We start from the raw sequence: 12,616 nt of genomic DNA on the forward strand, positions 1-12,616 counted from the left end.
GGACCCAGAGAATTGGGTCACTTGTCCAAGGTCAGACGGCAGCTGAGTTGCAGTCAGCCGGTGTCCCCCATGCCGACTTTCTCTGGAGCTTCTAGAGATATGCCCTTCTGTGGCTGGGCTTCCCCACCCAAGGCAGATGTGAAACTCCCCACCCCAAGTTCTTTGTATAAATAGCTTTGGACTAGCGTGGAGGTGGCTGTAAAGTCTATAATTTCCCCTTATGGCCCATCTTTTTTTTTTTTTTTTTTTTTTTTTTTTAAATGCAACCATCCGGTTAGTCCTTGTCCTCAGAAAATGGCTTTTGCCCTAAATGGATTTTAAGAATGGACCCATGTGCCAAGAGCCTCAGAGAGGAAAGGTGTCTGCCCAGGAAGGCAGGAGATGGTGATGGTCTCCCCGCCCCTCCTGCTTCTTGGTCTGTGTGCTTTGGGAAGTGACTTGTGGGAAGGGAGTTCTGAGGGTATTTCCACCAGAGGATCATAAAAGAAGGAAGAGGCACCCAGGCTGGGGCCCACATGGGCCCCTCGGCACTGACAAGACCACATTTTCTCAGCATTAAATTTACCATTGTGGGTGGGGCATGGTGGTTCACACCTATAATCCCAGCACTTTGGAAGGTTGAGATGGGAGGATTGCTTGAGGCTGGAAGTTCAAGACCAACCTGGGCAACATAGGAAGACCCCTTCTCTTAAAAAAAAATTTGGGCCAGGCGTGGTGGCTCATGCTTGTAATCCCAGCACTTTGGGAGGCCAAGACAGGCAGATCACTTGAAGCCAGGAGTGTGAGACCAGCCTGGCCAACATGGCAAAACCCTACCTCTACTAAAAATACAAAAATTAGCTGGGCATGGTGGCGCATGCCTATAATCCCAGCTACTCGGGAGGCTGAGGCATGAGAATCACTTGAGCCCAGGAAACAGAGGTTGCAGTGAGCTGGGATCATGCCACTGCACTCCAGCCAGGGTGACAGAGTGAGACTCTTGTCTCCAAAAATAAAAATAAAAAATAAATTAAAAAATTCAGACCTAGTGGTGTGTGCCTGTAGTCCTAGCTACTTGGGAGGCTGAGGCAGGAAGATTGCTTGAGGCTGCATTGAGCTATGATTGTACCACTGCACTCCAGCCTGGGTGACAGAGCAAGACCCTGTCTCAAAAAAATAAATAAATAAATAAAATAAAATTCACCATTGTGCTGAGCAGTCAGCATGTGCCCTACACCAGCACTTCCTATACATGTATGAAGGTTGCATGCATGAAGCAGGTGCTGTTGTTACCTCCATTTTAAGATGAGAAAACTGAGACTCAGAGAAACACATAACCTGCCTGAGGTCAGTCAGCTGACATTCAGAGCCAGGCCACCCACCCCAGAGCCTGTGCCCTGACCACCACACATCCTGCCTCTCTGCAACCTTCCTGTGGTCAGCTCCTAAGCCCTACGACTTGCTGTTGTCCAGGCGGATGGGCTGGAGCCAGCCGGATCATGTGATTTCCCTGGCCCCTTCGGTGCCCAGCATCAAGCCTCGCCCACAGGCACTCTTTGGGCGGTTTAGGAAGGCAGGGGTCTGCGGCCTCCATGCTGTGGGGAGGGCAGGGCTGAGCTGGTTCTGCCAGCACTTGCATCCCTGGGCCAAGCGGACATCCAGCCCTTTGCTCTGCACTTCCTGGCTTCTCGTCCATATGCCTGCCGCGTGCCCCACTTCCCGCTGCCCAGCCTGGAGCTGGCACATGACTGGCACTGAGCCAGCTGGGCTGCACACAGAGCTGGAATTTCAGCAGCAGGGCCAAGGCTGAGCTGAGCAGGCCAGGGCCCTCCTGCAGTGGGTGTGAGGCTGAGGGGGCTGGCACACCTCCCTCCTCCTCTACGTGCCTCCTCTCCTTTTCCCCTTCTCTTCCCCATCTGTCACCCTTCTCATGCCACCCTTTTCCTTTTTTGGGGGCAGGGGGTGGTGCCTGGATGCCTTTGTGCCCCTCTTCATCTGCTCTCATTTTCCTCGACCCATACCTAGCTCTTCAGCCCCACTCTGCAGACACGAGGCCCTCACCCATCCATGCCTGTGGAAAGAGCCCCCAAGGAAACCCCTGCTGATGGCTGCAGAGGGGCACAGCCTGGCATCACAGGGTACGCATCAAGCCCCAGGCTGAGGACTTTTTGAATCTATCTCTGTGTTTTGCCAACGCTGAATCCTCAGACTGCCTAACAGTCTCTAGGGCACGGGGCCCCTCTGGATTTTTCCAGGCCTGGAGTACTATAGGAGTTAGGACTGGCAGGGCAGTGGCAGACTTGTTCAGTGCACTAAATGAGGCGCGTTATTTGGTGGGGAAAAGAGCTTTCTGGCATCTACTGCTGTCCAGCCGTGGATCAGATAGGGCAGGCACTGGGCTTTCTGAAACTGGAGGTATTCGAGCTGGAGTTAGATGGCCATGTGCAATGGATAATGCAGGGATTCCCATTTCGAGCAGGAAGTCCCTGTCCCACTTAGCTTCTCAGTGTGACCTGAGGTGCAGAGGATCTTGGAGGTCTCTCCAGCACCAGGGTTTGAGGAAGGTTCCAGCTGGTTCTATAGAGTTTCCTGAACTCACACAGAGAGCTAGTCCTTTTTCCAAGGGGCCTTCCTGCTTTTCTGATTTCTGCACCCTTCTGGGTTGGAACAAGCCCTTTTGCTTCCTTTCTCCCTCCCAAGGTGCTGGTAGGTCAGATCGGGTTCCACAGTCCGGATCTAGCTGCCCAGGCCACTTTGGAGTTGGGGCCAGATGTGGTCAGCAGCTGCTCGGGGCCCACCACGTGCTAATCCACCCGCGGGGCAGAAGGAGGATCTTGTAAAGTGGTGCAAATCCCCCCAATTGGCCTCATCTGTCTTTGTCGGCCTCTGAGTTGGGGAGTGAAATGGGGCCTTGCAAGTCAGCGACTCTGCAAATAGCTCCTGCTCTCTCTGCCAGTGAAGTCCCTGTTTTTTACCACCAGGAAAAATGTGAAAGGCAAATTCACATACGGGACTCAATGTCCAGGCAGGAGGCCCGGGGAGCAAGGCAGCAGGCAGCCCAGGGCAGCGGAGGGCAGCTGGGCAGGGACAAGGGTCCTGGAACTTCCCCTCCTTAGACACAGCGGCTCTGTCTTTATCTGTTTCATGTTTTGGGCTTCAGTGTTTGAGTCTATTTCTAGAACAGGGTCTGCAGCTTAAATCTAAAACCATCTGAAAACCACCATCCTATTAACTAGAGCATCTGCTAGGATTGTCCTCCTGGTTTCGACTCATTCTGTGGTCCTGTGGCCTTGGGCATCCATGCACTCAATCAGAAATGGAGGTCCCATTTCTGGTACCAGGGAAGCCGGGAAGATGAATCAGAAGATGCCTGCTGAAGGTTGCAGGGGGAGGGTTTGCCATCCTCTATACGGGTCCCTACGGCAGTGAAGAGCTGGGCTGGACTCTACGCTTTATTGACTCCCCAGGGAGCTCTAAGCCAGGCTGGCAGACAATCCAACCTTGTGGGGCAGGGCTTCCCTCCCTGGCCCTCAGGCAGTTCCAAGGACTTCTCACCTGTCAGCTTTCTATCCTCCCCTTCCACCCGTCTATGGGACCCAGGGCCAGAAGGTGTGTGCTCAGCACTTCCCTCCCTGTGTGGCATGCCAGCCAGCCTTTGCACACTGCTGGGGTCCCTGCCAAGGCCAGGATAAATGTGGCCACCACTCTACCCCTGGAGAGGGAGCCATTCCTGTTCCCTCAGCAGGCCAGGCAGCAAGAAGGGCCCTGCCCATCCTGTGTGCAGCCCTCAGCAGAGCAGCCAGGCCAGGAAGGACCCCCTGAGCACTTTAAAAAATGTTTCTTTGCCCATTGGCAGGTGAGCGGGCAAGCTTTGGTAGCTTAGTAGGGCTGCCCTCATGGTAGGGACCTGGCCCTCTTCTCCCAGCTGACTGTGCAACCCTCCCCCGGGCCCTCCACTGAGCTCTCCTGAGGCTTGACCTAGGGTGCCACGTCTCGGGAGCCGAGGAGCATCTGTCGGCCCAAGTCAGCCACAGCCCTCTGCTCTGCCTAGCACACGCCCTTCCCTCCTGCACACTTGCTCCTGCAGCTGCCACCCTTCAGCCAGGCATCTCCCTCCAGACCCAGCAGGCCTGAGAGAAACGTGCCCCCAGACTTCCAGGCAGCCCTGGGCTGCTCTGCTGAGGGCTGCACACAGGATGGGCAGGGCCATTCTTGCTGAGGGCACAGGAGTGGCTCCCTCTCCAGGGGTAGAGTGGTGGCCACATTTATCCTGGCCTGGGCTGGGGATGAAGCTCTCCATGTGCATGATAGAAAAGCCCCATCCCTTGGCCCTGACACCTGTCAAGGACCAGCTGCATCCCTGATGTTGCTCTCCCATCCGCTGCTGCAGTCAGAGACACTGGGGTTTGCCCTTGTCCCTGACCTCCAGAGGAAGGCAATCAGACAGGGAATTTGGAAGGGAGATAACTCATCAAGGAGCTTGCCTGCTCCACAGAGCATCAGATCAGCTGAGAAATAACAATTGTGTCACCAAAATTAACTTCGCATTTGCAGCTGGCAAGAGTGGCCCCTGGACTCTGCCAGTGGGCTGAGCTGGAAGCTGTGCCTGAGCTGGTCCTCCAAGGGCCCAGCCACAGCCTGGGGCACCCCAAGGCCTTCTGCATCCCCCCACAACTCCACTCCCCAACCCCGCCCTAGCCCACCTCTACCCTCCAGCCATCGCAGAGATGGAGAAGGACATTCGTGGATTTCCAAAGGAGCAAACCCCTGCAGTTGCTGAGGGAAAGTGGGGCCAAGCGCAGCCAAGAGCAGCCCCTCACCCTTGGCCAACTTTCCCAGCCGGGCTCCGGGCTGCGGGTTGCGGCGAGGACAGCGGAATGCTTGGGTGATGCTGCCCCTTAGTGGAGAGTTGCGGGAGGACCCAGGCTCCAGGAAGCACATGGAAAACCAGTAACTGGGCAGCCTCAGCCCAGGGAACCTGGGACAAGGGACTCTTTGACCCCACCAGACAGCTAAATCAGGGTCAGTGGCTTTTCCAAAACCCAGAGCAAGAGGAAAGGGCTGGACACCTAGGCCCACAGCCACTTCTTCCCCACTCCCCCGCCCAGCCCTTTTTTCACGTTCCCTCCCTTCTCTGTGTCTCTCCCCAGCCCTCTGCATCCCTGTCCTCCTCCTTAACTAGGGGAGGCCTTCTGGAGGCAACTGTGGAGTAGTGTGACCTGGAGCATGGGGTTTACTCTGGCACTGCCTTGAAAGTTCTGTGTGACCTTGGGGAGTCGGCTCACCTCTCCAAGCCATAGTTGCCTGGAACTTGGGGGTCCCGCAGAGCCTGTCTAGTTTGAAAAGTCTGATGCCTGGTACTAGCCCTTCACAGCTCTTCCTAAGAAGGTTCTTGACCTGTGAGTGATCACAGGAGATGGCTTGTGGGACCTTTGGTTCTGTGTATGGGCCCGGGGCAGTGAATTTATCTGTGGGTCTCAGTCTATCCATCTCTAAGAGGGGAACTGCTCACCCTATGCTAGAGCAATGTTTATAAGCCCATTTTTTTCGTAGCAGCAATAAAATGTTCTGAGGAATGTTACTTATTAGAATATAGGTTAAAGACTAGATAATGTTTAAAGGGTTTGCTTTTTCAATTTTTAACCTCCTTTATTTTTAAAACAAATGGTTTTCCACAAAAGTACTGTCTCATTTCCACAGCAGAGAATCCAGGACACCTGCCCCTTGCTCCTCAAATCCCTGACTTTCCTTGCAAGAGCCAAAGCATCTGCCACCAAAGCTCAGACCTTGGTGACCCCACGGCCAAGTCGCCTCCCCACGGATCCATATAACAAGCGAAGCTCTTCTCTCCTCCAGATCGCAGAGACCTATGCCTTCCTCCCGAGAGAGGCCGTGACCCGGTTCCTGATGAGCTGTACGGAGTGTCAGAAGAGGATGCACTTTAACTCCAATGGCCTGGAACCCAAAGGTAGCGGGGGGTGGCGTGCTGGAGGGCTAGGGCGGGGGCCATCTGAGAGTAGACTGTCCCTGAAGACGCCAGCTTTTGCTGGCACAGAAATGTGTCCAGCAGCTGTTGTTGCTAGTCCCAGAGGCCAGTATGGGTCCGTGGTGCTGCCCAAAGAGCCTTGTTTTGTTTTGTTTAACTTTTTTTAAATCTCAAGTTTCATTTAAAAACCAACCATACAAAACAAAAAAGCGAACAACATGTTTCCCCTGCCTTTCAAGGCCCAGGACAGCCCTTCTCCTCCCAGGTGGATTCCAGTTGGGAATGGCCAGCCTGCCCCATTCTCAAAGTTCCATCCAGGCCTCCCACTGCTTCTCCATGCACTAGCCATGGTCTGGCCTGTACTCTCCCTGAGACGTGTGCATGCATCCTCCCACCCACATACCTGTTAATGATACGTCTTCCCTGGTGCTTGTTTCCATCCTGTGCACACCCATGTGGCCGCTGATCAGTAAACCCATGGGGTACTGATGAGAATTTTTTTTTTTTTTTTGAGACAGAGTCTTGCTCTGTCGCCCAGGCTGGAGTGCAGTGGCGCAATCTCGGCTCACTGCCAGCTCCGCCTCCCGGGTTCACGCCATTCTTCTGCCTCAGCCTCCCGGGTAGCTGGGACTTCAGGTGCCCACCGCCACGCCTGGCTAATTTTTTTTTTTGTATTTTTAGTAGAGACGGGGTTTCACTGTGTTAGCCAGGATAGTCTCGATCTCCTGACCTCGTGATCCGCCCGCCTCGACCTCCCAAAGTGCTGGGATTACAGGTGTGTAATCTGCACCCGGCCGACTGATGAGAATTTAAAATGTCCAGGGCAGGCTGGGCACAGTGGCTCATGCCTGTAATCTCAGCAGTTTGGGAGGCTGAGGTGGGAGGATTGCTTGAGCCCGGGAGGTGGAAGCTGCAGTGAGCCATGATCATGCCACTGCACTCCAGCCTGGGTGACAGAGTTAGACCCCATCTCAAAAAACAAATAAAATAAAATGCCCAAAGCACTTGTGACCACCAAAGGTGATCCCTTGGACTGACGTCCATGCCCTCCAGCTCTGTCCTGCCCAGTGAGACCAGCAAGGACCTCACTTCAGCACCCCCCACACCCCCTCAAACTGAACATCCCAGAGGCCTCCAGGAAATCTGGGGACCCATCTGTTTGCAGGTGGCTTTGGCACAGTGAGACGGCCCAGCACATTTGGCTGGTACAATTATAATGCTGCCCTGAGAAATGGTGCCCAGGTGGGCGATTTATCAGGGTTTCCAGGACTGCCTGGTGCATCGTGCCAGCTCCCGGGCATCGGGCCTGTGGAAGTTGCTGAAGTCAGTGGGTGTTTTGCCCGAGGATGGAAACAGACTCGAATGAAGGGCACGCCGTTTAGCCGGTGGCACTCAAGTAGCATCCATTGAATCTGGGGAAGGAAAAATCCACAGCAAAGCCTGAGCAGACAACAAAGGATTGGGAGCATGGGCGTCAAGCAGGGCTTTCTGCTCGTGTTCATTGTCCCTGACACACGTGAACGGCTTCTGACAGCAACTGACTCACCAAATCCAGAGGCTTCCATGCCCTTGGGAGCCATCAGGCCACGGCTGTTTCATTGGGCACATGTGCCAACTTCAAAGCACGAGGGGCAGGAATGAATCTAGTTAATCCCTCATAAATGCTGGTTCCTATGTTAAGAACAGGGCTCCAGGGCTGCACTACCATTCCGCTGCTGTGTGTCCTGGGCAAGGGACTTCATCTTTCTGAGCCACAGTTCCCTATCTGTGAAATGGGGTTAATCAGAAGGCTGACAAGATGTGGGTTAGTCCCTGTACCTGGCATTGGTGCAGGAAGAGAGAGCTGTGGCTATTGCGGTTCCTGTTATAATGCTGGACACTCCCACGATGCATGCCTGAGCCAGTGATCCTGAATGCTGCCGCCCACGTGGCCTGCCCCGGGCCAGGCAGCAGCTGCAACTCCTGGGCCAAGACAGCATTTGGTACCTGCAGATGGGCTGGAAGGCTTTCCCTGCCGCACTCTCCACCCTGCCAGAGTTTAGGCCACAGGGGCCAGGGGTGTATGTCCTAGTGGTGACTGCCTGGTTCCTGCCCACCCATCCGCCTGTCCCCTCCCATTCCTTTCCTCATTGTTTCCATAGCAACTGGTGGAGTCAGACACAGAATTGCTTGCCTGGAGGAACAGAGGCGAAGCCAAGAGGGGCTCTGTTTGTGGGCTGCTCTGGGGTGTCTGAGACGCCATCCGCTCCCCTCCCCTGCCACGCATCCCACGGCAGTGTGGAGGGCGTTCCTCAACTCCCCCTGCACTCCTCACTGATGGCTGCTGGGTCTCCCCACGCTGCAGGCTGCGCTCCTCATCTGCGGGCTTCTGTGTGGCCAGGAGGGCAACGCGGAGCACAGCAGTGGCCTGCTTCCTCTCCTCACTGGCTGCCACCACCACGCCCCACCCCAGGGAGGAGAAAGAGGCCAGGGAGGGAGGGAGCACACAGGCCAGGAGCCATCTGGAATATAAACCAGCGCTGTGGGCTCGCTGCTGAAGCCCATCTTTCCTGAGGCTTTCTTCAGGCTGGACAGAAGATGAGCACCATGCCCATTCTCACCCATCCTCCCCCATCCTCAGGCACAATGCCATCTCTGTCCCAGGTAGTGGAGCTTCCCCTCGCAGGGAGAGGAGAAGACGCTGAGGGAGCAGGAGCCCGGGGAAGTGGCGCATGGAAGGGCATGGACTTGGAGTCAGGCAGGTCTGGTGTGCAGCCCTGTTCCCCACTGCGTGTCCCTCGGCAGGACAGGGAACCTCTCTGAGCAGCTCCTGATCATGACAGTTACAAGGATCCTATGAGGTGTTAGTCCTGGCTTACAGGTGAGGAAACTGAGGCACAGAGAGGCGTTGAGGTGAAATCATTCATCCAAGCTCTCCCAGGAGATAGAAGTGCAGGCAGGAAACCGTATTTTCTCATCAGCAAAGTGGAAGGAATGCCATCCTTTCAGGGTGGTGAGGGTGAGCCTGTTGTGGAGGGCACCTGGGACGCAGCGGGTACCTCGGGAGCATCACCCTGCCTCCTGCCTCCAGCCCGTGTAGTGGCCTACGGTGCCCAGACACAAGGCTGCTAACGTCCAGGTGGCCCCACAGAGACACAAGGTTTGCCTCTACCCAGGTAAGGTCAGATGTGGCCCCCAGCCCTGCCAGGCAAGCATGCTGGGTCCACACCCTGGACAGGGTTAGAAGGGAAAGGCCTGGTTTCTGGAAGCTGCCAGTGGAGAGTTTAGAGTCTGAAAGGCTCCACTGTCTGCTAAGTGGCCAGAGGCACTCACCTCCTGGACTGTCCCCAGGTTCCCCTCCTCCTGCCCCCGCTGAAAGCCTGCAGATCCTATCTCTGCCTGCCATGCTGGCCACTGGATGTAGCTATATCCTGCTGTCTCCCAGGCACCCCTGCATTGCCAGCCCTCCCTTCTCCCTCTCCAGCTGCTGGGAAAGCAGAGCCTGCACCAGCCCCAGAGGCAGGCCCAGTGTTCCTGCCCCAGGAAGGTGGGAGGGAGCGGGGACGGGGACAGGATGGAGGCTCCTTGAGGGCTGCTGGGAGAATGCCTGGCTTCCTGGCCTCATGTTAAAAAGAAAGAAAGGAAATAGAGTGGCCTCCTTTGCTCAGCGGTCTCTCCGCAGCAGAGTGGGGGGGCCTGGACAGCCCCGTGCCCTCCCCCAGTGCCAGGAGCATAAACAAAAGAGGTGGCAGAGGATCAGGAAGTCTGAGGACGGGAAATTCCAGGACCTCCTGACTCCACACTCCTCTTCCACCAGTCCCTGAGGAATTGACAGAGCACGCAAAGTGGGTGTGACTTCAGACCAGCCCAGCTCTTGGGGAAAGGGACCTTTGGAGACATGTCTCTGTTTTCTTTGATGTGACAAAATATTGTTACATGGCTGCAAACTGGGAGTAGCCAATGGGCAGCAATGCTGACTCTTCCTCAGTAGGCAGGTTGTCCACTTGGGTCTCCGCCCCTTCGCAACCAGGCCCAGACTCTGCATGGTTTTCAAGGCCCTCCGTGCCTGGCCCCTTTACATCCCTCCTTGCCAGCCTGGCCTCTCCCAGCTCTCATACTCACTTGCTGTGGGACTGTGGGAAGGTTGCATAGCCTCTCTGTGTGCTGTTGCCTCATCTGTAAAGTCAGGGCATTACTATGAGCACCCACCTCACAAGGTTCCTGGGAGCCTCTAACCAGAGTGTGTGTGTGGAGCCCTAAGCAGGTGCTAAGGAGCTGTCAGCTGAGCAATAGTTCGTGAGTCCCATTCAGATTCTCTCCATGAAGCTTCCTTGAGCTACTCTGGGGCCCTCTCAGCCCTTCCTCCAGTGACCCTAATGGTCTCACGTCTGTCGCACCCTGCTCATCCTTCACCCTTGTTTCCTGAGCCTGGGGACTGCACCACACACAGTTTCCTCATGTTCCCCACCCAGATAGCATGCACATCAGCACTCCTCGAAGACTTGCCAATTCAATGATTTACTTCCCCAGGAAGGAGATATTTTTTGCCACCTTTTGAGCTGGCCTCAGGCCTGGGATCTCTGTTTCCAAATTTGAACCCCCTGAGGCTGGATGGTCTCACGGCCTCTCTGTGCCAGGCCCCCATTGTGCACATGTCCTTCGACGCCCACCCCTGCCTGGAAGATCTTTCATACCTGTCTCTGGACTGAGAGTTCTTCGTGCTGTAGGTGAAAGCTTGTGAGCATCACCGCCTGGTGTTCCGGCGAGGAAACGAGGGTCACTCCCACGGTTGAGGTTTGCATTGGTTGATGAGTGCCATTGGTGCCCAGCTGCACAGGCCAGCAAACAACTTGGCTTGGCCCAAGCACCCACATCATTGATTATTCTCGAAACTGCATAAAACTAGGTCTAGTGCCTGGGCTGGTTTCCATTTTTCTTGGCAAAGAGATGTTGAAACATCTCTCTGGGCACTTCCTGTGCTTCTCTTGCCAGCAACCTGCTGGATGATTTAGGCTCCGTGACCCTTGCTACCTCCTAGCTCACCCTTCTCCATGGCAACAGAGTCCAGCGGTGCCACACTATCAGGTCATTTGTAGAGGCTCGAGTGTGGCACCACATGTTGACCATAGGGCAGGGAGGGGGGCGGCGTGTCTCAGAGTCCAAGAAACCCACTTCTTCCTTGTTCACATTTCCACCTGAGCTTGTCCCCCATCCTGGCATTTTTCTCACTGGTGAGCATCTGACTCTGAGGCTCCCACTGGCCCCTGCTCCGTCTCTCTTTCCCACTAAGCCCATCCTCTCAGTGTGCACCCACTTATTGAATCCAGAACACCTGGGGCTCCTCACTGCTGAAAAGCTTGCCTGCCTTTCTCCCAGTGGTGTGGTTGAGCTCTGACCTCCCACCCATGGCTCCATGGCTCATTTCCTCACCTAGAATGTCCCCTCCCTGCGGAGGTCCTATCTCCCCCACAGAACTCTCATTCTGGAACTGCAAAATCAAGCATTTCACCTTATAGCAATGTAAGGTGTTCTCCGATGGGTTTAGGGGTCTGCTTGGGATGTTCCAGCTTCCCCAAGACCAGGGCATCCTGCCTTCCTCTTCTGATCTCTCTTGGCTCACCCACAGGCACAGGAAGTGGTTTCTCATCTCTGGAGACGCCGGGGCGGGAACAGGCCAAGGAAGACCTCTTCTCCCGCCTCCCAAGGGTGCTGTCCTGGCCACTGTTTTATTTTTCCTAAGCCACACTGCCACTAGCTTTATTAAAGATACTTTCTCATGAGCAGTCATGACACTGCAGTCAGGACAGGGGCGACCATCAATAAAAGAACACAGCTCCCCGCCTCCGCGCCTCCCAAACCTAGACAATCCCTGCAACACCCAGTGAAGGGCCGACCGGGGCCGCAAGAGTGCTGGGTGCCCTTCACACTCACCATGTCACACTCACCATGGTACTTAACAGCTTCTCACCAGACAGCCTCCTCTTAGAGGAAACAGCAATGGCAGAATTCTCAGTCTGAACATCCACCTCTGAAAACAGGACCCACGGCTCTTCTGAGTGATACCATCTCAGTGTCATCACTAGACTGTCTGCTTGACATGTGCATCCGACCCGGTCAATGTATGGGGCTAGGGTTCAAAACCCCACTGAGGTTAAGAAAGTCAAATCTAGGTTGACAGTGGGGTGGAAACCCATTTGAGTTTGGTATCGGTGCAGAGGATCCCTGCCACCCAACCAAGCAGAAGTCTCTCTGAAAAAGAGGAGGAGGGGGTGGTCCCTTTCAGGCCAGTCTCTTAGCCATTCCATTAGTGACATTTACTTTTTTTTTTTTTTTCCCTTGGGATGGAGTCTCGTTCTGTCACCAGGCTGGAGTGCAATGACGTGATCTTGGCTCACTGCAACCTCCACCTCTCAGGTTCAAGCGATTCTCCTGCCTCAGCCTCTGAAGTAGCTGGATTACAGGCACGTGCCACCATGCCCAGCTAATTCTTGTATTTTTAGTAGAGTGGGGGTTTGCCATGTTGGTCAGGCTGGTCTCCAACTCCTGACCTCAGGTGATCCGCCTGCCTCAGCCTCCCTAAGTGCTGGGATTACAGGTGTGAGCCACCGCACCCAGCTGACATCTACTTCTTCCTCAAAGAACAGAATGAAACATTCTGTATGTGACAGGGTA

At 55.0% G+C, this 12,616-nt stretch overlaps 1 protein-coding gene across 5 annotated transcripts in view; it reads left to right on the forward strand.

Moving 5' to 3' along the window:
- Positions 1 to 12,616, forward strand: part of NOL4L (nucleolar protein 4 like) — a 143,946-nt gene that overhangs the window by 60,572 nt on the left and 70,758 nt on the right. For all 5 annotated transcript variants that reach the window (XM_063633726.1, XM_055265742.2, XM_055265741.2 and 2 more), the window contains exon 3: positions 5,836 to 5,947. In XM_063633726.1, the coding sequence (XP_063489796.1) occupies positions 5,836 to 5,947 (112 nt within the window). The remainder of the gene's footprint in view (positions 1 to 5,835; positions 5,948 to 12,616) is intronic.

Source organism: Symphalangus syndactylus, chromosome 24, assembly GCF_028878055.3.
Source record: "Symphalangus syndactylus isolate Jambi chromosome 24, NHGRI_mSymSyn1-v2.1_pri, whole genome shotgun sequence".
NCBI lineage: Eukaryota > Metazoa > Chordata > Mammalia > Primates > Hylobatidae > Symphalangus > Symphalangus syndactylus.